The sequence below is a fragment of the Pyrgilauda ruficollis genome, unplaced genomic scaffold (genome assembly GCF_017590135.1).
Source record: "Pyrgilauda ruficollis isolate IOZ18807 unplaced genomic scaffold, ASM1759013v1 scaffold228, whole genome shotgun sequence".
NCBI classification, from domain to species: Eukaryota; Metazoa; Chordata; class Aves; order Passeriformes; family Passeridae; genus Pyrgilauda; species Pyrgilauda ruficollis.
The window spans coordinates 1-25,126 of NW_024522317.1; the positions used below are offsets into that span (position 1 = coordinate 1).

The 25,126-nt window shown below is 50.5% G+C and overlaps 1 protein-coding gene across 1 annotated transcript in view; it reads left to right on the forward strand.

The window, feature by feature from the left end:
* The first annotated feature begins 438 nt into the window (after positions 1-438).
* CNTFR (ciliary neurotrophic factor receptor) overlaps positions 439-25,126 on the forward strand; it is an 84,554-nt gene continuing 59,866 nt past the window's right edge. Inside the window, exons 1-3 of the mRNA XM_041468692.1 lie at positions 439-445; positions 720-724; positions 2,265-2,350. Of these exons, the coding sequence (XP_041324626.1) occupies positions 2,269-2,350 (82 nt within the window). The 5' untranslated portion in view covers positions 439-445; positions 720-724; positions 2,265-2,268. The remainder of the gene's footprint in view (positions 446-719; positions 725-2,264; positions 2,351-25,126) is intronic.

Consider the following 25,126-nt stretch of genomic DNA (forward strand, 5'->3'; position numbering starts at 1 on the left):
TAATTTTTTTATTCATAACACTGGCCATGCCACAGAGTCCTCAGGGATCATATCTGGGTCCTTCTGCTCTCTCTTACTCCACCTGTGTCCCTTGAGACTATCAGTGCTTTGGGACAGGAGCCATTCTCTGCTACAGAACTCTGTTTCGAGAGACATGTGCTGGCCTAGGCACATGGGCAGGAGCAGCAGCAATTATTTTAAGAGCTGATGAGACGAGGGAGGAGCAGCAGGGGGTGGGCAGCAGGTGGCTTTGTTCCCTGGCAGGGCGGGAGGTAGAGCATGATGCTGGTGATGATATTTGCCCTGAGCCAAGCTGAAGGCTGCATCAAGGAGATCTCACACTTTCCAAATAGTAGGCTGGTTTCTGGGGGGTCTTGTCCCACCTCCTGTCATTGCCATTGTCCCCAGAAATGGGGTGGTTGCACTAGCTGGAGGAATCTGGACTGTGATGAAGGGAGACTGTGGCCCCTGGTCCCTTGCCTGCTTCAAGTCCTGGTGCCACCATCAACTCCCAGGGCTGTAGAAAGGGAAGATTCAGTGGAAAGTAAGTTTGAGAGTAAATAGGGAGAGTTGGTTCCTGGGTTGCAGGTGGTTTCCAAGCTGCTCAGCATCCCACATGCCAGCAGTGCCCCAGGATGTGGCGTTGCCACCTGCCTCAGGTTCCAGCTGTCACCCACTCCCTGAGGTGCCAGTTGTGACAGCAGCTGGAGCACAGGTAGGGTGGCAGTCAGGGAGCCATGCTGCAGGCACAGCAGCACATATGGGAAAGGCAGTGGAGAGCAGGCAGGAGAGAAGGAGGGGGGAAGAAGGAGAGTGAGTGATAAGGAGATTGTAATTAGCGCTTAGCGCTCCTCACCCAGAGCTTTCAGAGGAAGGTCACCTTCATTATCTCTGTTTTACAGATGGGGAAACTGAGGCACAGGGAAGGCAGTTAGAGTGATTTGCTCAAGGTGACCTGTGAGGGCTGGCAGCGAGGTCTGGGGCTTGCCTGTCCATGCTCTGCAGCACCAGCACACTGGGAATGGCTCTTGCTGCCAGCCCTTAGAGACCAAACCCAGCACTAAAAGATCAGTGGTAAAGGACATGGATCCCTTCTCTGCCCATCTCCAGGCTCATCCTCTTCAGACCCACTGTCTCCGCCAGCATCCCTGCCCCTAAGACACATTTGAGATCAAGCTGGTCCAGCTGCACCCCAAAATCTGCTCGTGCAATCCCACCCAGCTGCTGCAAAGGCTGGCTGTGAACCCGAGCCCATCTGGGCTCCTGCAACAGTCACACTGGGTAATGGAATATGTTCTGCTGCACATTTTTTCTCTCACCAATGGAGCTCCCCCTTTATTTAGGTTTAAATGGATGCCATCTGGCTAATGAGCCCATACTCATGTTCTAGATTAAAAGGCAATCCTGTGCACGTTACTGATATGGCACTGGAGATTAGAGAGGCTTAAATGGTTTTGAAGGTGCAATTTGCTTTTCATACATGGTGCAATTTACTTCCTGGTGGGTGGGCCAGCATTCCCATTGCTGTCCCCAGCAGCTCCCTCCTGGCTCTAGTCTCCTCTACCAACCCTGGCTGCAAGAAAATGAGAGCTTGGGCATCTCCAGCCTGGCAGGGCGGTGCAGGGTATTCTTGTAGTTATTGCTGCCATTTGTCCATTCCTGGAGGGTCTTTTTGGGGCAGGCAGGATGTTTCTTAGCTGTCACCCTCTCCACACCTCCCTGCACCACAGCATCTCCTGGGACAAGGCACAGCTCACCAGGACAGAGTAGCCTCTTCCCCTCTCCCAGCCCAGAGAAGTGGGGGACAGCTGTGGTCCATCAAGATATTGGTGGCAGATGGCTGAGGCTGAGGTCTCTGCTGAGATCAACATCTTGCACATCCTGCAGCACCAACTGCTGCTGTGGACTACCTGGGTGTGCTCCCCTCTCCTCAAAACCCCTCTGGAATCTACATGCAGGTAGAGTTGGCTCCTGGGATGGTGCTGCATCTGCCAAGGGGAGCCCCACCAGGGGCTGGCTTTCATAAGGAAAATGTTGAAAATGAGATGGGGAAGATAGAGCATTTGTGCAAGGCATGTCATCGCCTCCAGGCACCTCCCATGGAAAGTGCCACAGGCTATCAAGTGATGAAGCATGTCCCAGTAAAATCCTTCATTTTGCAGTGAATTTCCCTGTGATGGAGCTGTCATCTCCTTGCAGTGCCATCACTGGGGGCCCTCAGCCCTGGGGGCAAACCCTGACTGCTCCTGCCTGTGTTTGCTTCCACAGATGGCTAACCCTGTCCCGTCAGCCTGCTGCGTGGTGCTCGCCGCGGTGGTGGTGGTGTACGCCCAGAGGCACAGCCAGCAGGGTGAGTCCTTCACACCTCCCAGGCCCTGGGGGTCCTGAGAAATGGGAATGCTGCTCCTCCAGCCTCTCTCCTGGGGGAAGCTGGGTGCACCCTCCAGGTGTGCCTGACGTTATTTCTGTGCACGTTATCACTTCTCTCCATGACAAGTGTCCCCTCCAGCCCATCACTCTGGGGTTTGGGCATCCTGCATCTCCATCTGCTGACGCCCCTTGCCCTGCCCACAACTCTCTGTCTCTATTGCTTTGGACCCCTTTGCCCACTCTTTTGTGGCCATTGCCCCAAGCAGCCCACCCATGAAGGGGTGAGGAGTTGGGAGGAAGCATCAGCCTGACAGCTCCCAACTCCAATCACCCCTGACAGCTCCATGATGCCTGGACCCATGACAATGATGGATGATGCTTCATCCTGCTCTCACCTCCTTGGGGTGACTTAATCCCCACTGCCACCACACATCTGTGGCCACCACTAGCTCACATCTCTCCAGGTTGGCAGAGGTTTCAGGGCTTATTTTAGTGGTGGCTTTAGAGAGATTACACTTTCGAGTCACTGCTGGCATTGGGAGCCGGAGGAGCTCACATGATCCTGGGTCTAGGCAGGAGCAGGAAGCTTATGAGGGATGGTTGGGTCCTGGTGTAGAGTCCAGCTCTGCAAAAATAGGAAAAAATGGGGAACCTCCAGAATTCCCTGCTTTTCCTAGCAGCCTGTCTGTAGTAGCTTTTAGAAGATCTTAGAGGGGAATTTTGCTCATTAAATCCAGTAAAGACATCTGTGTATCCTTGGGCTCTGGGAAATTGAGGAATCCAGGCAGAGTGCCCACTGAGCTGCCTTAAATCCAGCTGGGTGGGTTTACATTGTCCCAAGTTTCCAGGTTGGTCACAAAGCACTAGGGTTTGGTATTACACCCACATTGCATGGGGACAGCCACTCTCTGGACACAGAAGGATCTTGCTGGCTGGTGTTCCCAGGGTGCCTGCTCAAAGCATTTGGGTGCTGAGCTGTATGTGATGATGGTGTGATGCTTCCTGCAGAGAAGCAAAGCTGCTCATCCTGGTGTGCTTGCAGGATCACTGCCTGGGGATCTTTAAAGGACCTGGCAGTAGGACTGCCAGAGCATCCTTTGGATGCTTTGAATGGTAACCCAGACCTGATGCACAGGGAGATGCACAAAACACAGAAGTGCCAGGTACTTCATGGTTGCACACACTTGAGTTGTGTTGTCTAGAGAAGAACAAATGCAGTGAGCAGGACCACATATTTTGCCACTGACAGCTGGTGCAGAGCTGCAGTGACCTGTGTCACTTTCTGCTCTATGATACAGCAGGATTCAGTTTGGCAGCATAGCCTCCCATGTCCTCATGTCCCTCCTGTTTCCTTTGCCTGCCTGTGTCTGGGAGGGAGTTTCCTAGGCCACCAGCTCAAAACTGAATCTGCTGTGACCTGTGTGCATCAACAACTGCCTGAATGGAGTGTGAGAAGTGTGGCAGGGCTCTTCCCAGCTGTAGCTGCTTCACTGGGGGACAAAAAAAGAGTACAGGGTCAGAAAATTACTTATGAGATAGTAGGACACCTTCAGGACTGTCCTCAGTCTGTCCCCCAGGGGCACATCTCTGAAGTGCTGAGGTATGCTCTGAGCTTTGGAGCAGCAGATCTCCCGCCTACCCCACCGTGCCCGGCCCGGAGAGGCTGCACACAGGCACGTCAGCACCAGAGACCCAAAGCTTGTGCCCTGTGCCCCCCGCCCAGAGCCCCCCCCTGCCCTGCTGCAGCCTCTCCTCACCTGCCAACCCAGAGCTCATCCCCCACCAGCCGGGCACTCAGGCTGGAACTGCACAGCAGGAACGGGGTGGGAGGATGGATTAATCCCACTGGTGGCAGGGACCCGGTGGAGTGGTGGGGAGATGCTGGCACAGAGTCCATTTATCATGTACTTGAGGCACGTTCGACTTTAATAGCTCATGAAGCACTCTAAGAGATGCATTAGCACTGAATACTTGAGTGAGGAGGATGTGACAAGCTGTTAAGTGAGCGTGAGCACGGCGGAGGGAGCCTGGCCACCCTCTCCTGGCTCTCATATGCACCGCAGTGATTACTGGAGCGTCCTGCAAAGTGCCACATGAATTAATAAAAGCAGCATCAGGCTTGGTGAAGGTGAGGCTGTTCATGTGTTAACTCCTCTGCTGCTCACCTTTAGTCCCTCTCCTTGGAGCTTGCAGAGCATCTGTCTGGGATGCAGAAGCTTGGGATGATCCCCAGTGATGGGGGAAGGGAGTGGAGGGGCTCAGAGGTCAGTGGATTTGGGGTTTCTGTGACCTTTGGGGTGACAGATTGCTTTGCATCTCTGGCAGGCTGCTCAGGTTTCACATACATCACACAGCTGTGGACTGGAACTTCCCAAGGGGTGTGCACTGGGTGGTGGGAGACCAGAGACATCCAGCAGGGCAGCCCCAGAGGGATGCTCGGAGGCTGGCACTAACGTTCTGGCTTTAGCAGTGGGTTTGGGGTGTCCTGCTGCAGGAAAAGGCCGAGGGGCAATGGAAGAGGGTGTCCAGGACTGTCATCCCCAGTGCATGAATAAACAGCTTTAGATGGGGCTGCCAGACTGGGCCATACCTGCCTGCAGAGATGGGCATTGCCCCCACAGGGCTGTCCCCACCTGCACAGATCCAGCTGGCTTGGAGGGATGGATAGGTGCTGCAGGAAAAATGGGAGAGCACACAGCAGGCAGAACAGGCTGAAAACCTGAGAGAGAAGGGGAGAGCCTTGTGCCCTCCATAAAGAATCACAGAATGGTTTAGGTTGGAAGGGACCTTAAAGATCATCAAGCTCCAATCCCACAGCCATGGACAGCAGCACCTTCACTAGACCAGTTTGCATAAACCCCCATCCAGTCTGGCCATGAACACTTCCAGGGAGGAGACATCCACAGCTTCTCTGAGCAACCTTCACCAGTGCCTCACCATCTTCACAGTGAAGGATTTATTCCTGATACCTAATCTAAACCTAATCTCTTTCAGTTTAAAGCCTTTACCCCTTGTCCTGTCACTGCATGTTCTTGTAAGTCCCTCCTCAGGTCTTTTGTAGCCCCTTTATGTACTGGACGGTCAAGTCTGGCCATGAACACTTCCAGGGAGGAGACATCCACAGCTTCTCTGAGCAACCTTCACCAGTGCCTCACCATCTTCACAGTGAAGGATTTATTCCTGATACCTAATCTAAACCTAATCTCTTTCAGTTTAAAGCCTTTACCCCTTGTCCTGTCACTGCATGTTCTTGTAAGTCCCTCCTCAGGTCTTTTGTAGCCCCTTTATGTACTGGACGGTCATCCCAGAGCCTTCTCTTCTCCAGGCTGAAAAATACCAAGTATTTCAGCCTTTCCTCATACAAGAGGTATTCTAGCCCTCTAATCAACTTCCCATTAATTTGGATAGCTCGGTTTTCCTTCCTGTGTTTTGTTCTCCAGGCAGTGCTTGCTGCCAATTTATTTCAGGGTTGGGGAAGGTGATGGGGAAGGCTGAGCAGAGCAGCGATTGCTGTCTGCTGTGACACTGACACCTTTGCTTGTCCAAGGCCTCCACTGTGTGAGAGCAGAGCTGGTAGGGGTCCCTGCAGTGCAGGGACCTCCTCCCTAGCAGGGTCTGAGTTCCTTCAAAGGTCTGGGAGAGGTCACAGCACAAGCTTTGGGGTTTAACCCAGGCTCTTATGTGGGAAGTGTGTATATGGTGGAGATGCCTAACCACATGTCAGGCTACAAAGTGTACATGCATGGGTGATTTCAGCTTTTTGTACTGAATGCTGTGACTGCCTGCTGCTGGACTGACTTGTTCTTATTAAACCCAATGCCTAAGGCAGTCCTGGAAAGAGGGAGCTCTGCTGTGACCAAGGTGTCTTCCCCATCCATCAGCTTTGCCAGAGTTATGTCCACGTCTGTCCCAGATTGAGATTTCTTTGCTTTTAAAAGAGGAGTAATTCTGCTTTATTGATCCTCACCTTGCTGAATTAACTCATGTTTAAACAATAATTATGTTTTCACCCAGGAGAGGAGACAAAGAGATAAAAGGCTCTGGAAATGAATGCACTTCAGATGCCACATGCTGGGGTTAATTTATTGATGGGTGAAGAAGCTCCCATCTCCTCTCTTCCTCACCAGCAACAAGCAATTAGCCCCCATCATTCCTCAGCCGAGGAAAAGAGAGATTTTGTTTCATTACTCTCCCTTTTTTCTTGCTCTCTTAAGCCCTGACTAATCTTTTGCAGTTGGTTCTGCTGCAAAGCCTCCCTGGGGCTCCAGTTTGCACATACCTTGTTAGAAATGCTGCTGCAATGACAAAGCCTGGACCAGTAAATAGCCTTCAAAATGCACAGCAAAGCCAGGCAAATTGGCTTTTCAAAGAGAAACCAGCTGTAGATAGGAAAACCTCTTTCCCATTCTAGAATTGCCCAGCCTTGTCTGTGTTGCATCTTTTGGCTGACAGAGGTGTGACCAGCTCTTTCTGGACTCTGCTTCCTCCACGGAAGTCAGCCCATGCCAGGGAATGCCATCTGCCTGGCATGCTTCAACTAGACACTTTGAATTTGGAGGTGTTCTCTGGATTTGCTGTGTAGGAGGTGGTTTGTACGTTCACACCGGGCTGTGTGTTTTGTTTGTAGAGATCTGTGTAGGTTTTGGTTGTTGTGCAAACTGTTGAGTTGAGGTGGCTGGATGCAAGAGGTGTGATGGGGTGGCCTTGTGCATCCAACCTAAGATGGTTCTGCAGGAGTGCCATCTACAAATATACATTTATAAGTATATTTGAAGTATCCTCCTCTCCTCTCCTCTCCTCTCCTCTCCTCTCCTCTCCTCTCCTCTCCTCCCCCTCTCGGTGCTATCACAGTGTCCTTCAGTCATGCATTAACTGACATGACAAACATCTGTCATGTGTTGTTTGTTTTTGCACCCTTTCCCCAGGGTGAGTTGCATGTGCAACAGAGTGATCTGAATTTTTGTAATTGCCAGGGCACAGGCAGTTCCTGGGGAAGGCGAGGTCAGAGGGACTGACAGTGTGTGTGCAGAGTGGCCGGCTGGGAGGCTGGAAGTGGTGCCTTCTCCCAGGCTCAGGTTGGGGCCAGTTCAGGAAAAAGCTCTGTCTTCTCCTTACATAGCACCTTCCTACCTCCCATGACACCTCCTTCTGCCTCTGGCCAAGTTTTGCTCTCAGCACTGGCACTTGTCCCCAAGTGGCTCCTGACAAGGCCTTATCAGTGTTGTCCTCCCCAGGACACTGTCCTGCATTCTGCTAGTCTGACCTACATTCCTCCCCTGGAGATGAATGGACTTGTGTTTGGCTGCATGAAACACATGCTCATGCCGAGGAAAGGCTCGTATATTAACTGCTCTGGACTCTGTGTGTGATGGACTCATCCTTTCCATTATATACATCAGCCCTTGTGTCTCTGGCAAACTTTGCCAACAACAGTTTTATGTTGCCTTCAAGATAATTGATAAGACGAGTGATTAGCAATTGGCCAAGAACACATCCCTGCGGGACCACACCGGGAACACCCTCCTGCAATGATGATTCCCCATTAACAATTAATTCCCCATTAGCAATTACATTTTTTCATCCTTCCTGTTATAACTCTGGATGCTCTCATTATCCAGCTGGCTGAAAATACCAGCCTCACTCCAAACTGCAGCCCCATTCAGCAGAGCCTGCTTAAGTCATTCTGAAGGCTGCCGTTCAAGGGCAGGCATCTCCTCTTTGCCTCCCCTTGCTCATTGCTGCTCACAGCTAAGCTGGCCCAGGCTCGTGGCCATCCACTGGGAGCCAGCATTGTCCTAGTGGGATTACTGCATCTGCTGGGGGACACTCTGCTGGCCCATCCCTTACTGGCCAGAGGTGCAACCTGGATGTAATTCAAGTTGCCCTCTGATGCCTTTCCAAGGAAGGTCCATCATCTCCACCCTTTAGCATTCATTACTGTGATGGTTTTCCCACTGCCTCCCCATTTTCCCTGCCAACCCACAGCTGCAGGGAAGCAGAAGAGACAGCAACCCCACCTGCAGGGACACCCCTGCTGCAACCTATTGGACTCTGCTGCACACTGTTAGGGTGTTTAAGAGCCCATCAAGTTCTGGAGTCCCCTTTGTTGCTCTGGTCTTCCCTGGTGAAGGTGAGACTGTCTAAGAAGAATCCCTGACCCAAACAGGCACAAACATCTGTATCCTCCCCTTTCCATTTCTACCCCTCTCTCTGTTCATGAGCACCTGGCTTTATTTTTCTTTTCTTCCAGCACAAGATGCATCTCCCAAAAGGTTCTCTGCCTACAAAATAAAAGAAAACAGCAAAAATAGCCCAAGGTCCTGGAACAACTTTTTCTATTACTGGACATCCCCCTGAGCTCAAGTAGATTTCCTGCCCAGACACAGAGTGAATTACGGCCAAGCTCTAGGCAGCTGACCTTGTGGTCAGCCAGAGCACAGGCTTGCTAATAAATGTGGTCAGCCCCTACCACAAACAGCCTATTTTTAGTGCTTGTGCTTTCTTGCCCACTGCCTCATCACTCCACAGGTTCCAGAGCCGAGCATCCCACAGGGGTCCAGCCAGCAATGCAGGATAGCCCTGTCAGGAGCACATGCCAGGCTTGCTCCTCCCTCCCTGGAGCTGGGAAATCAAGAGGGTTCATTTCCACACATTGTCTGTTAATTTTGCGCTGCAGAAAGTCGCTGGTGCACGGCACAGCATGGCCTGTCCTGCTGGGACACACTGCCAGAGCACAGCTCGTGCCTGTCAGACAGGAATTGGAGAGCTCACAACTCCTACCTGTGTGTGAAAAATAGCCACAGATCAGCAATAAGATTGATGTCCCACTGTGGTAAGTGCTGTCAGGTGCAGGAGGTGAGATGTTCTTGAAGTGCAAGTCGGGGAGAGAAGGGAGGGACAGTTAGGTGAGAGGAAACACAGCCTGATGGTTCAGAGCTTTGAAGTCTTGCTTCCTGCACGTTACCAAAGTTTGTGGACATTGGGAAGAAGCTGCCTGCTTTCCCTGTACAATTCTGTCTGGGAGTCACTGGAAGTGAATTTGCCACTTTCTGGAAATGGAAGTAGTTGTTTGAAATGGAGCTGATGAAGTTCTGGAGTAAAGTGGAGATCTGTCCCACATGAGCCATCCAAGAGCTTGGAAGGAAACCTAGCTGGCAATATCTGTGATGCTAGCAAAAAAGGGAACCCTTCCCAAAAATAGGTCCTGTGTATTGAAGCAGATCACAAATCTGTAAAAGAATCAAAGACAGAAAATAAAAAAGAAAACACAGCTTTAGAATGTGGATCTATCAGGCTTTGTACAAACCTGTGATCCCACAAGACCCGTGAAAATAGTTCATGTCTGTGGTGAGAAGAAGAAACTGTCAGGAGGATCACAGTCTGCCAGGACTCACTAGTTCTGCCAGTGTTAAGGAAAAACATGTCTCAGTAGTTTCTTAGGCTTCATTACACATCAACAGGCAATGGAGGAGGAGGAATGGGATTTGTAGTCCACCCAGACATCTAGAGAAGCTTCAAGTGGAGGATTACTGCTGACATGGGGCAATGCTGCCACAACCCCTGGGGCAGAGGGAGGACCTGCCAGGCTGTGCCTGTGCAGAGGGGGCAGAACCAAATTTGTGGCTCATCTACATAAGCCAGAGAGTCCTTGCCAATAAGTCCTTGTTGAAACCCAGTGCTGAGCAAGGCCTGCTTGTTGAGGAGAGGCTGTGAGGAAAGGTTTGGATTTCCTTCTTGGCATGGCATCGTCCTCTTGTATGGAGCAGGAGCATGGCTTCCTCTGCTGACGGGTTGTGGTAAATGGACACATTGCCACAGCAGCTGGGAGCCCCCAAAGGCTGATAGAAGCCAAAATCTCATTTGCACAGATTTTTAACCCTTAAGAAGCTGAGGTTTATCCCAGCACAGTGGGAATAGCCATGAGCCTTGTTCTTTACATGAGCACTGACTGCTGAAGAAGAGCTGTGTCCTGTTCAACACTGAGCTCCTTTTGGTGGGGGATGAAGCAATCCTCATCCTTTCCTTACACTCTCAAAGGTTTCCAGAAATGGAAGAGCACATAAAACTGTGACAGGTAGAGTGGAAACCTTCAGTGCTTCAGGAATTTGGCTCCAATTAGCCTCCAAAAGCTCCGAAAGGTCTCACCTTGGAAGTCACATGTGGCCATCCCAGTGAACCAGATATCTCATATTTCCAGAGCAGCCTGCTCCCACCAGCCCATGTGTCCAACAGAACTTGGACTGAATGTAATGCTAATTATTTATCCCATTTGAAGAGTTTCCAGTGTCTTAAGTCCTGGATGCTCTGAGACTGCAAAGCAAATTTCCAGTCAGGCTCAAAGAGGAAAATGTGGCAGCTCTGGGCACCATTTTTAGGAGTGCACAACCTCAGTAGTGTGTGCTGGCAGTCATCCCCAGGACATGTCACAGCAGCTGTGTGTGGCAGAACCCATTACCAAAAAGTCAGGAAAGGCTGAGACATTCAGGTCCTGCACATCCATTTGTGGTGTTGGGCATGGAATCACTTGCTGCTGTCTTCAGCCCACCTGTGATACATCTGGGAACAAACAAAGCCCTGGATAATGGGAATGCAGGCATAGCAAGACATTGAGTACAAACATCATCATCTCTGTTTCCTCAGGATTTTCTGGGGTGGCAACAGAGCAAAGATACCATAGAGTATATTCAAGAGTGCAGATGCTGGTCCACAGACCTCTGTTATCGAAGCCCTTGGTGGGGTTAATTCTCTGAGCAGATGCTGTGCTTCTGTGGAAAAGGAAATACCAGATTCCTAATCAGGCCAGGAGATGTTGGAGTGTAAAAAGTACACAGAACAACTTGCAAGATGTGCAGTCTGTGCTGTGGATGAAAAGAGAGTCTTTCGGGATAAGTGGTCTTGGGCAGCGCTAAATGGGGTGGATCCATGCAGAGAAGCCAATATAATTGTGGCATATTAAAAGGAGAAAAAGAAGAAGGATTGAGGAGGGGCGGTGGCAGGCTCGTTACAGAGGGGAAAAGCAATGTGTGTCACCTTGTAATGGCTGCTCCAGGAAGGCCCATCAGGTGGAGAAGTGAAGTGAAACCACAAGGCAATTGACAGTGATGGAGGCAGGAGGGGTTACAGCAGTATTAGTCCTGTATGAACCATTGATCTCTTGGTGTACAATTTGCTGGAAAAGACTGCTATATAGGCTCAGCTGTTAGCAGGTGCTAATTGAAACCGAGCTGTCTGGAGCCTCAGTGCACTGCCTTCCCTTGATTAGAGCAATACTGGGGAGGCTGGTGCTGGGGAAAGGGATTTGTGGGTGTGATTCACAGCATGGGAATAAAACAGCCTTCATCTCTACTTAAGAGACAAGAGGAAGGCGATAGAATATTCTCTGTACACAGCTGCATGCACCTGTGTGCAGGGAGGAAAGACACATCCACTTCTCAGTTCAAAATTCCCTATGGATGGGGCCAAACCTCACCTCAGGGTGCACACAGTTGACAGAAAGGTAGTGCCTTTCATCCCAGGTTCTGCACACTTGACCTTCCTAGCTTTTTTGGTTTGCAAAGCCTGCAGCATTTCCCCCAGAGCAGACCTGTGTTAGCAGATTTAAGTCACTTGCCAGTAGCCAGGCTCTTCTTAGTTATCCATGCTGGAGTTTTGCAAAACAGCCAGAGGTCTACAGAGGTGATGCTAGAAAACATTGACCTGCAAGGCCAATGTTTTCTAGCCAAGACCTCTGTGATTTGTAGGCAGAGGAGAGCTGGCACCATCACACTGAGGGATTAACTGGGATGCACAAGCAGGGCTGCAGCATGTGGCCCATCCTGCTTGATTCCTGCTGGATTTGCTGAGGTGTTATGAGGTGTGCCCATGAGTGCATGCATTTCTGATGTCCGGGCCTTGGGTGTGCTGCTGAATAACAGCTCTGCTCACAGAGAGATGGTGGGGAATGGATGCCCTGCTCCTGCAAAGGGCACTTCTGGTCTCTGGAGAAAAGTCCACTCCACGCTCAGCTGGTCTCTGCCTCCCACAGGGGTCCTACACTGAACTGCCTCCAGGATCCAAACTGAAATAAAACCAAGGAAGCTGATGAGCATCCCTCACAGATGTAACAGAGCTCCAGAGGGGGATCAGGGTCTCATCCTGTTGTGAGTGGCATCAAGGCAAGCTCACAACAGCATCACCAGCTGAAAACCGGGGTGGTGCAGAGCATACACACAGGGTCCACTGCTGGGAGCTTGTCCTCATTAGCCCCACATCCATTCATCCATCCAAGTGAGGATCTTCTCCAACCAGGTGGTTGAGCTCTGCTCAAAATCTGCATTGTTTATGCACAAATCCACTCCCACAGGGAGTGTAAATTGAGCCTGGAGTGCTCTCAATGGGATTCTCATCCATAGCCATGAGCTCGAGAGTGTGCAGGATGAGTCAGAGAGAGCCTCTGGCTCCAGCCAAACCACGAGCCCTGGCAGGTTGGACTCCACTGAGTTCGTGGCTTGTCTGCGCTGTGGTGTGGTAGCTCCAGCTGACTGGATGCTGTGCAAAGGAGAAACTGAGGCACATGGGAGTCACAGTGTGTTAAATCCAGCAGCCAATACCTGTCTGTCTAGTCCTTTCCTGCAATTTTCCATGAGAAGCTTCCATGACTGGTTACAACTGTGAGCCTGGAGACCAGCCACAACCTGTGCCAGCTGCTGGGACGACTGGAGAGGCTGGGTGCAAAGTGATGAAAATCCAGTGATGTGCTGAGGAGTGGTGGGAGGCTGTTGAGCCTTGCAGGAGCTCCTGTTGTCACTGCGTGTAGCATTCCATAGGATGCAGCAAGGCGTGAGCCTGGTGCTCATATTCATGGCACAAGTTCCTGTGCTCAGCAGACTTGAAAAGTAATTTTACCTTTGCAGTGGAAAGCACAAGTTATTGTGTTTTTCCTTTGTGTGAGGGTCCCTCAGTGTGGCATAGTGGAGGGGCAGATCAGGAGCTGGGATTCCCCACTGGTCCCTCCTCACTCTTAGAGCATCAGAAGCCCTTTGGCAGGGTTAGGAATCAAGCTCAGCCGCAGCCTCACCTAGTGAGCTCCAGTACTGTTCCCATTGCTGCTCCAGTGAAGTCCATTCACTCTCCTGGGACGCTGCCCTGTCTCCTCTGCTCTCAAGAAGCCTCCCCATCTTTGTCCATTAACACCCAGCCCTTGCCTTCGTCTCTCCACATCACTTTGGGCACTAAGGTAAAGGATTTTGCTCCTCCTTGGTTTTGGAGGGTGCTTGTGCTCTGTCTCTGGCCCCACACCAGCACTCTCCTCTTAGCTTTGCTGGGTGTAAAGGCTGTGCCAGCTCCGTGGTTGCTGTTGGCAGAGAGCCTTTAGGGACGCCTGCAGGATGCCTCACTGCTGATTTACAGCTGCAGCTCAGCAGGGTCTGCCCCACCTCAGACGACTCCTCCAGCTCTCAGCTGTGACACAGACATGCCTGTCCACTCCTTCCGGTCTGCAAAGAGAGTTTCTGTTGTTTCCAACCCAAATTGCTGGGGGCTGATCCTCACAAAATTTTAGGGAGTGTGAGTCCTGAATATTCAGGAAGCAGCACGGAAGTTGGTGTGACCATGGTTGGCAGGCTCTGGTCCTTAATTAATTAGCATTGATTGTACTTCCAACAGTGGAGGAGGGAGCTGCAGCTCAGGGAAGCAGTGAAGTGTGGCAATATAATCACTGCAGCTATTTCCACGCTGCTGGTTGGTGCTCTTCAAAAGTTACCTAGCTGCTGCATTGGCAGCATGGTAGACAGAAAGGAAAATCCCAGGGGGCATAGTAGCAACACAGGACTTTGGAGGCTGTCATTTCAGAGGAAACATCTGTCTGTATGTCTGTGCAGGGTTGGGGTTTTAGAAGTTTCTTGGATTTTTATTTTAAAAATATTTATTTAGTTATTTGTTTGTTTGTTTGTTTTCTGGTGATTGACACTGCCTTAGGTTGACTCAGCCTTATCAAAGGTGCTGTTCCTCTCTTTTCAATGGCAGCAGGGTCAGTTCACCCCTGGGCTACTAAGAAGTGCTGTTTGAGAAGTGGGATGTGCCTTATCTTACAGGAAGTTTGGAGCAGGTTGCAGGTTGGGTCAGTGACTTTAAAGTGGAAGTGCCTGCCCCATCTGAGCAAGATACCCAGTGGACAGCCCTACCTCTGTGCCAGTGAACCCACTCACTCTGTAATCTGGGCAAGTCTGTTCGACTCAGCTCTCTGGGTCCGTGGGCTTTTGTATCCATGATGCATTTCTTTCCCCATATTTTTGCAATTTTATTCTTGGCAGCTCCAGAGAGGTGGGACTGAGCATCCTTCTATTGATCTATGAGAAGGACTTCAGGATGCAAACCCAGAAGGAAAACTTCAGGATTTAGGTAGACAGATTTAATCCCTCCACATTCTTCATCCTGCCCTAAATCACAGCCCCAGAATGAGGAGCCTCACAGTGAGAGCACTCACAGCTCCTTTAATGCTGTTACCTGATGCTGCAGATGTGTCTCCCAGCCTGGTGAATACTGAACCCTCCTGAAAACGTTCAGTGCCTTTAATTTGTGCTGTGGCCTGGAGCAGCAGCTCCCAGGCTTGTCCCTGCACAGCCCAGAGCCCCGCAGCGTGCTGGGCTGTGAGCGTGTGCTGCGAGCTGGGACTCTGGGGGCCCTCCTTTCCCACATAACATGTGTGCACAGACGCCTTGCCAGGGCTCTGGAAAAGCAGTGCCAGGGCTGGATGAAGGGTGGGAAGTGCATGTCAGCCGGCAGAGACCTTCAAGTCAAGCCTGGTAGCAGAAGGGATTAGTGGGTACGGGCTGTTGGGTGATTTAATTGTGTTTTCCTTCCTCCAGTGAATTTGCACCATTTTTCTTAACTTTCTTAGCCCTGAGGAGTTTTTTAGTGTAACTAGTATTTATGGAAAGCTTTTTGCTTTGGTGGCTCACAGGGAGTCACTGGTGTGCACAGCAGCAGCCATTTCACAGCCACACAAGCCATCCGTGCAGTGCCCGAGTGCTGGCATCCCGAGGGCCATACAGGGGTCCCAGGTGGATAAAAAGGATAAAAAGTTGAAGTTAATTCAGTGCTTTGTGGTTTTGTACTTCAGCAGGGTCAGGAGAGCCCAACCAAGCCCTGGTGTCAATACACCAGGTGTCATAGGATCACAGGGGAGGAGGAAAACCAGAGCCTAGCTCTGATTAAAACAGCTCTCCTGGGCCTGTCATTTTGTCTGCTGTGGGGACTTCTTCTGCGTGTGTAAGACAGGGAGAATGATGCTCTCCTCATTTGTCTCACTTGGTTGTCAGATCCTTGCGGCAGGAGCTGCATCTTGCTGGGTGCCAGCACGAAGCAGTGGATGACAGGGTGGCCATCCACAGGGGGCTGCAGGCACTGTGAAGTGTGAGTGCTGAGGAAGAGCTGCCTCCATCCCCTGTGCTGGAATCCTGTGCTTCCCATGAGGGGCAACTCCATCAGGGAGGAAAGTGCTGGCTGCCAATCTGTCCTGGGCAAAACTGATGGGAAGAATCCTCAGGAGAACAGTTTTCTGTTGGGCATTAAGTCCCATCAACATCCAAATGTTTTACAAAATCATATTTCTCTGTCAGGGGAGATAAAAAAGAGATGAAGCATGGGGGAAAGAAAGTATGTCTTTTGTCTGCAGCTTGTCTTTTTGGTATTTTTCAGAAATGGTTAGGTTCTTCACTTTGAATTGGCACCCGCTTTCCCTTAAAAAACAAAATGTTTTGCAAAGCTTTTTGTACAACTCAGTATAGAAATTTTGGGAACAAAAAACCCTAAAACACATGAAAACCTATGGTTTCCTTCTGAAGGAAGAAATTGGCTGTTTTGGTGGGTTTTTTTTTCCTCTTTTAACAGAGAATATTTGTAAATTTGAGTTTTTGCCCTGGTGGTGGCAGAGCAGGGCGAACTGCTTTCAACCTCATGGCACCCTGAGCCTCCCTGGCCATGCCAGAGCTGCGGGGGGGGGCTGCAAGCAGCGATCCTGGAGCAGCAGGGGGAATCTCCTGCAGCCCATTCCCGCTCCCGTGGCCGCTCTCCCGTTGCCGCTCGCCCTGGGTGGGCTGCAGAGGATGCTCCCATTGCTGTGCTCCGGTTCTTCTCTTCACAATCTCAGGCTGGAGGTGGGGGAAGCTCGGTTTGCTGCTTGTAGCTGCTTTCCATGCATGTGTGCATAGATTTGCACTGATTTTCTCTCCTTAAGGAGTTTCTGGTATTCCCCCTCAAGGGCAGTGCATGCGGTTGTTTGCAGGCTTCTGCCTCTGGGCAATTTCCTCCTCCTCATTACTACCCTCCAGTCCCTCATCCCTTATCCTCTTCCTGACGGAGACAGTCTCTCACAGCCGACTCATTTCAGAGATGTTTTTTTCACTGCCGAAGCCAAGATTTTTCTCTCTCCCATTTCACTTTGTCTGGAAATGGGAGGAGGAAGCAGGTTTTGGGTTTGGTTTGGGATTTTTTTTTTTCAGCAATAAATAATTTCTGAATGCTGAAGAGGCAGGAGAGTGAAGCTGGCGTTAGGCTACATTGAAATACTCCATTTGTTCTGGGAGCCTTTCTCCACCCTCCTCCAGAAAGCTTCCTCTAGTGTTTAATTTTAATGCAAGTCACTCTTATTTTTTGTTTTCTTACTTTCCAGAGGAGATTCCTCTATTATTTTGGCTTGTCTGGATATTTCTATGTACAGCAGAATTTTTTTCCTTGGCTTTTCTTTCCTCTTTGATTTCTTTTCACCAGGGTTAAAAGCCCCAAGTCAGCAAGGTACTTAAACACATGCTCAAAGTTAAGGCCTTGCCTAAGTGCTTTGCTGACTTGGAGCCAAAGATATTTTCTCAAGTCCTTTAAATGCTTCAGAACCTGAATTCAAAACATTTTACAGAAATTCCAGATTTCAAGTATCTCTTGTGCTAATAGTAGTTGTAATTCAGTACAGCCTTCAGGTGACTGGAGCTCTGGACATGGTGAGCTTCTGAATAGTCTTACTTTCAGAAAACATGCCTCCCTAAAATCTTCTGCTTCAAACCCAAGAGCTCTCCAGAGAACAGGGCACGCTTACTTGTATTTCAGTCAATGAAACATAACTGGCCTTTTAGCTGTTGTTTTGCAGTAAGACACTTATAGTTTTATAAACACTGAAATTTAGGAAATAATGCGCAATTGGTTCAAGAATGAATGTCTGTTCCTGAACAAATATTTGCTTATTATCCCCAACAAAGGCAATAAAAAAACCTGCACCAAACTGAAGACTCTCTGACGTGGCAGGATCAGTAACTGCAGGTTAGGAGATGCTCTGAAAGGCAGACTGGGCTCCCAAAAGCAGCGCTGCTCTCTGCTTTAGTCAGATGGATGGCAACAAAAGTGGTATGGAAAGGGAACAGCAGTGGGTAGACAGGCAGGAAAAGGTTGTATCAAAGAGGAGGAGAGGGAGGAGGAGAAGGAGAATGTATTTGTAGAAGCAGAGAGGCCTCAAATATTGAATAGAAATTGCTGCATGATTTTTTGGGGCTCTGCATGATGAAGCCATGAGGGTTCTGCACGATGGGGCCACCAGCCAGCCAGTGGGAGCTGCTTTGGAAATGCTCAGCTGCTTAATGGAGAGCATCTTCTTCACAGGTTTTGGAAAGGTCCTGGACATTGGTGCTTAGGGCACCAACAGAGGAGCAGGGCCAGGCAGGATCTGGCTCAGTTAAGAAGTCCTCAAGGAGTTGCATGCTCCTGGCTCTGAAAGCACTCTGCGATGCTGCTGAGAATGGGACCACCCCTGCTGAAAGCTCCTGCCTCACTGGCCTCATCTTAAGCTTCTGTGTTCTGAGGTGGTGTGATCTCCTCTGAGCTTCTGCGTTGTGCCTTGCAGATAGATGAATGGGACGTATCCAATCTATGATTCTGTGATAGGTGCACTAATGTTCTTCAGAGGTCCCTTCCAACCCATTCCAAGGTTCTGTGATCTGCACAAGAAGGCATGCAAAGGCTCTGTCTGCCCCAAAGCATTGAGCACTTTCAGTCCCCTGCTCTCTCATGGATCTGCTTCTTGCTTCTGGGAACTTCCATGCAGTGTGCAGAAGACCCTGTTTCTCCTTCCTGCTCAGAGACAAATCCAAAAGACACTGCCACCTTCGACAGCTCTCTGACTGCAGAGTAATTTGTAAATACTCACATAGCCTGTGGATTTATGGGGCTCCTGAATAATGCTGACCTCCAAGAGGAGCTCAGAAACCATTTGGGGACCACAATCCTGCAGTCATGACCTCCATTGTTCAGATACACTTTCCAGCCCTTAATGAGAGTCCCAGCCTCATTCAGCCCCGAGCTGGAACCTGTCTCCAAGCTCTACCCAAGATCCAGGAGCTCTGTCCTGGGGTCCTATTGTGTGGCCTGTAGTGCTCCATTAGCTGTACTCAGCAATTTATTTTGTGTCTCTGGTGTAAGTAACACTCTTTCCAGCATGCCATGGTTCTGCTATGTGCCCATCTTCCCCCCCAGCAGATGCTCTGTGTGATGGGTGTGCTGCAGCTCTGCTGGCTGTGACACAGCTCAGCATGTGCAGGTGTTCCTCTCCAGGCTTGGCCTTGCTTGAGGATCCTTCAGAGTGAAAGGCATCAAATGTGAATCTAGTATCTTGTTATTACCAATGCAAATCCTGAGCTTTGTCTTAGTTCTTAATACAGCCCCTACAGGGGAGAGAAGATGAGTGCCTTATTTTTAATACTGTTTTGAAATCAGCATTGGACTTCAGATATGCAGGTGTTACTTGGAGAAGTGATGGTGACTGGGTCAAAAGAAATCCTCAAACTTGGGAAAATGTTTCCCATTTTATCATCGTCTAGTCTTCCCACCCTCTTCACTGTGCTGCCCTGGCAGCAGCTCAGTTCCTCTGCTATTCTGTAGCCATGCACACAAAGAAGATCTTGGTGCAGGGGGAAAAAATCCCTCTTTTGGGAAGAAACAAGCCCTGTGGTGTAGCCTTCAGTGGATGTACAGGTGGAGAGAAAAGTAGTGGTGCCTCTGTTGAGAGCCCCAGGGAGTGCCCTGTCCCCCATGTCTTGGTGCTACAGGCTGCATCCCTGTTTTGATTTCTCAGTCCAGCTTCAGTGATGCTTTTGAGTCCTGTCCCTGCGTGCAATGCACTCTGTGCCTCCTCCTTGTGGGGCTGAGCAATAAGGAGCAGGATGAACCCCCCAGTACCTGTGTTTAAAAAAGCAGAGGACTTTTTCCATCCTCAGGCACAGAAGTTCATGTGTTAAGTTGTAGTTACCCCAGCTCAAGCCCAGCTGCTGCTGATCCACCCAGGGGCGTGAGCATTACATCTGTAAGGGAAAGCCACTGGCCTACAGCAGGCAGAACCCAAGCCAACAGACAGACAGAAAGAGCCTGAGGGGCTGAATTTTAGAGCTATTAAATGATTAAATGCAAGGGGAAAAAAAGTTAATTTAGCATCGCGGTTGTGATTTTACACACCCAAGAGCCTGGAAATTGAGAGCTCTGCTTCTCACACAGGGATCGTAACTTGGCACTGCACAGATTGTACAGTATGTAAAATTAGACTGGAGAAATAGTAAATATGCTGCAGGGACCAATACTGTCTTGGCAGAAGGAGGATGGACTGAGTGGGACCCAACAGGTCTTTTACGCCTCTGACTTCCATAATTCTGTGCTAATAAAAAAACATTGCACAATGCCTGATGCTAATCCGCAGCCCTGAGTGGGGTGAGGCGGGAGCTGGGTTGTTGTGTGAACAAATAGCGGTCGCTCCCTGTGCATCTGAGTGGAGCTCAGCTGCTCTTTGAGGGAGGGCGTGTGGGCACTGGCAAACAGGGATGGGGAGGTGCACCAGGCTGGAAAGGTTGAGGTCAGCAGGGAGTGAGGCGCCCCTGTGTCTCTATCCAGCTCTGCCCCCACCTCCCCAAACCTCAGTAAATACCGGCATCTTCACGCTGTTGCTGGACCACAATGAACTCTTCTTGTGTTTATGGCTCTGATTTGGTCACCTAATTCTGAATTGTATTGATTTCCCCCTAAACAGCATTGAAATGCCTGATCTAAGCACTCTTCTGTGGCTTAGAGTTATTTGTCCTGTCTGCATGAAAAAGCAGGACCAAAAAACAAGCCTCTAATTCACCCACGGTGCCAGCACCAGTCATTTGGCAGCGAAGGTTGAAGGCTCAAGTGAGCCCAGCTTGGAGGATATTGGTGGGATTTTCCTGCTGTGTGCTGGTTCCCCTTAGGGCTATTCCCTCTGGTGCTCCAACACCTTTCCCTCTATATCACCCCACATGCTGGGGCAGCCTGATGCAGTCACAGGGAACTGGAGGAGTGGTTGCTTTGCCAAGCAACTGCTCTTCCTCAAGGTGAGTCATCTCAAGCTGACTCTGCAAGGAAGCCAAGTGGGCAAAGTCCCATCCAGCCTTGTCTTAGGATGAAAACAGTGTCACAGCTCAGCCAGTTGCAGCAAGGAGAGCACTTGGAGTCCCAGGAACCAGAAGAGCTGGGACAGGCATCCAAGTGATGGTCTTACCAAGACCTTCTGGGAAACAGATCAACACATGAAATCAGGTCCCTCCTGGGATGCAAGAACAAAACCTCCTGTGGAAAAAACCTAAAAGGCCAAGATCACCAGCCCAAAAGAATCCAGACCTCTCTTCTGTAGAGTTGCTGAGACAGAAAAGCAGAAGTATCTGCTTCTTCTCCTGGTCGCAGCTGTCTCAACACAACATGATCCATGATAGAGGCATTGCAGGTGGGTGCACACCAGCATTAGCACCATTGGGTAGAGCTCACTCCTGCCCTGAAGCCATGGGAAAGGACAGCTTCTTTATGGTCTCCTGCCCATGCATGGCTCTCTCAGAGAGGCAGAATGAATTTGGTTGCTGTTCTCAGTTTTGCTTGACCCCTGTGACCAGGGTGAAGTTATGCTTGGGGCACCACATCACTGTACAGCTCCTACTACTCCCAGCGAGAGCTGGGCTTGATGGCGTGCAGGAAAACAAGGCTGCCTCTGACACAGAGCCCTTCTGGCTTGCAGCCAGGAGCACTGCCAGTGTGGAGCTCTGGGCTGATGTGATTTGGCAGGGCTAGAGAGCTGCTAGAGAAGCTCTGTCCCAGTGTGGCTGTGATGAAAAGGCAGCAGTACCAGGACAAGACACAGACATAATAAGGCACAAGGAGGACACCCTTTGCCCTTGTGAGATCCCACTCAGACCAGACCAAAGCTGTTGATTCAGCTAGTCTGATGATATGGTACAAGCAGAAAAATGCCACTTAAGTTACTTGTCTGCTAAGGCAGCATTTCCCATCCTCCTACAGTTTCTGCCAGCCACGGCTCCCCACTGGTCAGCAGCCCAAAAGACATGGAGAGCTGCTGCATCCCATGGGCTGAGCCAGTGCTGCAGCGAGGACTTGGCCCTCACTTCCACTGTGAGAATGTGTGTCTTCTGCTTCCAGCAGTGGCTCTCTGTTCTGTGGTTTCCTGCTGGGTTTAGCACTGTTTTCTCCCCAGGAGGGTGCTGTTTCTCTGCCCCTGCACAGCCTTGCTGGCCCCTGTGCACGAGTGATGCAAGTGACACCATCCTGATGGTGCTGCCATCCTGTCTGCTCCTGTCACCTGGAGCTCAGCTGGGCAGTGGCACGTCAAGCTCATAGCAGGACAGGCATCGCACCTCCCCACTGCTGGACCATCACGTCCAGGAGGGAGCCTGTGGGCTGGATTATCATTTGTGACAATGGAACATTTGATGGTAAAAGTGTCCCTTCATCCTCAGAAGATGTTGCATTAAGGCACCAGCCCTGTGCAGCTGAGCAGCTAGAAGGGCCATGAAGGCCCTTGTCACCCACGATGGACATCCCCAGCTGGGCTTGGGGTGCAGCTCCAGAGGGACATGAAAGGGGAGGCTGGTGCAGAGCTGGAGCAGAACTTTTGCAGGAACATCAGGGCTTTGCCAGTGTCCACAGGAGGATGTTTTGTGGTCACATCCAGGCTGAGGGAAGAGGTTTTCCTGCCCTGGATCCTGCCCTGAGCCAAGCATGTCGGAAGGGTCAAGTCCCTTCTTCACAACACTCCTGAAGTAATCCAAGGTCTGCTTCCAGGCTATCGTGGTGTGATTGAGTACAAGTCCTTTAGCACCCATCTGTTATCTCTTAATTAAAGTTTCTTTCTAATTATTTTTTCTTGTCAAGAGCGAAGCTGCTGACACCAGGGATTTACCAAAGTAGAGCAAACAAATGCGGTCTCTGCTTTCTGCAACTCTTCATTAATGGACAAAATTAACTTGGAGCAGTCCATATCTTTGGCTACATCAATGACACTTAATTATGCTTGTTTCCTTACAAAGATATATCCAGTTTTAAATCACTTGTGGAAGAAGTGCCTCCTTAAGCATGAAATTTCTTCTCCTTGAAGGAAGATTTCTGCTGGCAAGAAAAGCTGTGCAAAGACCAAGTGGCATCACAGGGAACAGATGTGAGATCAAGAGTAGGGTGTGCTTCGGGAAGCTGGTGTCAGGAAACCCTCTCCATGGCCAGGGGCTGCTTCATCTCAAGAAGGGCAGACCTCAGGGGCTGTCAGGCTGCACAGGGGAGTGGAACCACTGACATTCCTTGGACACAGTTGGTGCTGCTCAGGCCAGTGGGCATGGGTCCTGGAGCAAGGGAGAGGCCACATGATTGTGCCACTACCCTGTTCCATGGCTGGAGAAGGCCAGGAACATCCTCCCACAGAGGCTGGTCAGGCCACCTCTCTGTCCCCTTGCCCTCTCCATCCTCTGGGGCTCTGTGCTCATCTCCTGTGGGCTGATTCATCTCAGTTATCATGGGAAGTTGAGGAATGAAAGACCCTTCTGGTTTATATGCTTGGAAAGCTCTTGGCGTAGCCCTGGCACTGTATAAATATTAAATGTATAATTTATTCTGTACACAGACAGCTAACTAGCTGCTGAGACAATTATTTGTGGCTGGTTTCTCTGCTGTGGAAGGGACATATGAAGGCCAGTGGGGTGATGTGAAGGCCTCTGTCCAAGGACATGTATGTGCTCTGTCCCACTGCAGAAGGGCTCCATGCCCTGTCAGAGAATGTGGGGACCTGGCCTTTCTCACTGTGTTGGTTTCACCATCTGCAAAAGAAGGGCAGAGCCAGAGGCTGTGGAACCTGCAGAGTGCTCTTTCCTCTCCCCAGGAATGCTGCAGTGCCTTTCTTTTGCTCATTCTCTGCTTACACAAGCCACAGCCCTGCAGTGCATTTTGGCAGAGTGCTCAGAGGGAATATTTGTCCCAGTCTGCCTGCAAATCGCTGTGACAGTGAGATTTTGGCCCTGTGTCTGCTGGATGCTGTCTTGCCACAGGCCCTGGCTGAAAGACCCCCATTAAAGGGCTGTGGTGAGCGCTGGTGCCAGGAATGCAAACCATCCTCTTCACTTCCTCTGCTCCGTGTTCCAGTGACCCCTCAGGACTCTGGGCATAGACCCCCAGTGCCACATCTGTGGCTCCACACATGCCAGTGCCCAGCAGCATTCCTGCCATGCCTGCCAGCTGCCCATGCTGGCTGGGTGGGAGCCTCAGCTGGAGCAAAGGCACAGGAGATGGAGTGGGACAGTCCCAAGAGGAGTTCTGCTCCTTCCTAGTACAGTGCATGCCAGGGCAGTGCTCCCCTTTTTGCAGGATTTCTTTGTGCTGTTTCCCTTCCAGTTTTGATGTAGGTTTCATGAAGGAGGATGAGGTTTCTATTTGATTTCCAGCTGGATGGGTTTGGGAAGCATAGAATATATTTCCATGGGCCCCATGTCTCAGCTGCTTTGTCTCATTTTCCCTCCACATCTCTCTGCTGGATGGCTGTCTGTTGCCCTGTTGGTCTCTGTTGCCTGTTGCAGCACCTATCAAGCTGCCACTCATCATTGCTAGCGCAGCAAAGCAGCTCACACAGCTCATTTCACCAAGCTGCCCCAAGCTCATTACTAGAATGTGTATGTTTATCCCACAACTAGAAGCTCTGAATGCTTATTCCCATCATCCTTCCACTACAATTTTGCAGAGATGTGGGTAAAGCTGTAATTTCTCCCATTATGCATCACCATGGCTCCTTTCTAGATCTGGGACTTCATGCTATGCCTGACAGGTGTGCTGTGCCTGGAGGAGGATGTGGCCCGTAGTGGGCTTGGATGCTGAGAGGCATGTTGCTGGTTGGGGTGCAGCCCCTCTATGATGACATCACAGCCCTGTGATGTCACTTGACCCAAAAGCCAGCATGCTTTGGAGAAGCAGGGTGGTGTAGGGGCAGGGCAGCATCTTGAAGTGCCAGTTGTAGCCAGTGATCAAATCCATGTTGCTGGGAGGGAATCTTTGGAAGTGTCTAGTCCAGTGCCCCACTTGGAAAAGCTCTGTCCTCAGCAGAAGACCAGATCAGCCATGGCTTTGCCAACAGAGCCCTGACAAACCCCATGGATGAGAATCCTCCCTCTCTGTGGGTACCTGTGCCAGTGCTGTGGTACCCTTCAGGAGAATAAATTATCATCCATGTCCAGCTCAAATCTTCCACCAGGACACTCCTGTCACCAGTTGATATCCATCCAAAGGGCTGGCCCTGCAGGACAGGCACCATCGTGGTCGTTGATCCCACAGGTTACCAATGACACGGTGACCAGGAGTGTGGACAAACCTCCCTTCCCTCCAAGGCAGCTGTGGAGCTCTGGGTGCATTCCTAGCCTGCAGGAAGTGGAGAGTCCCAGTAGAGCTCTGGTCACCCCTGCTCATCCCCATC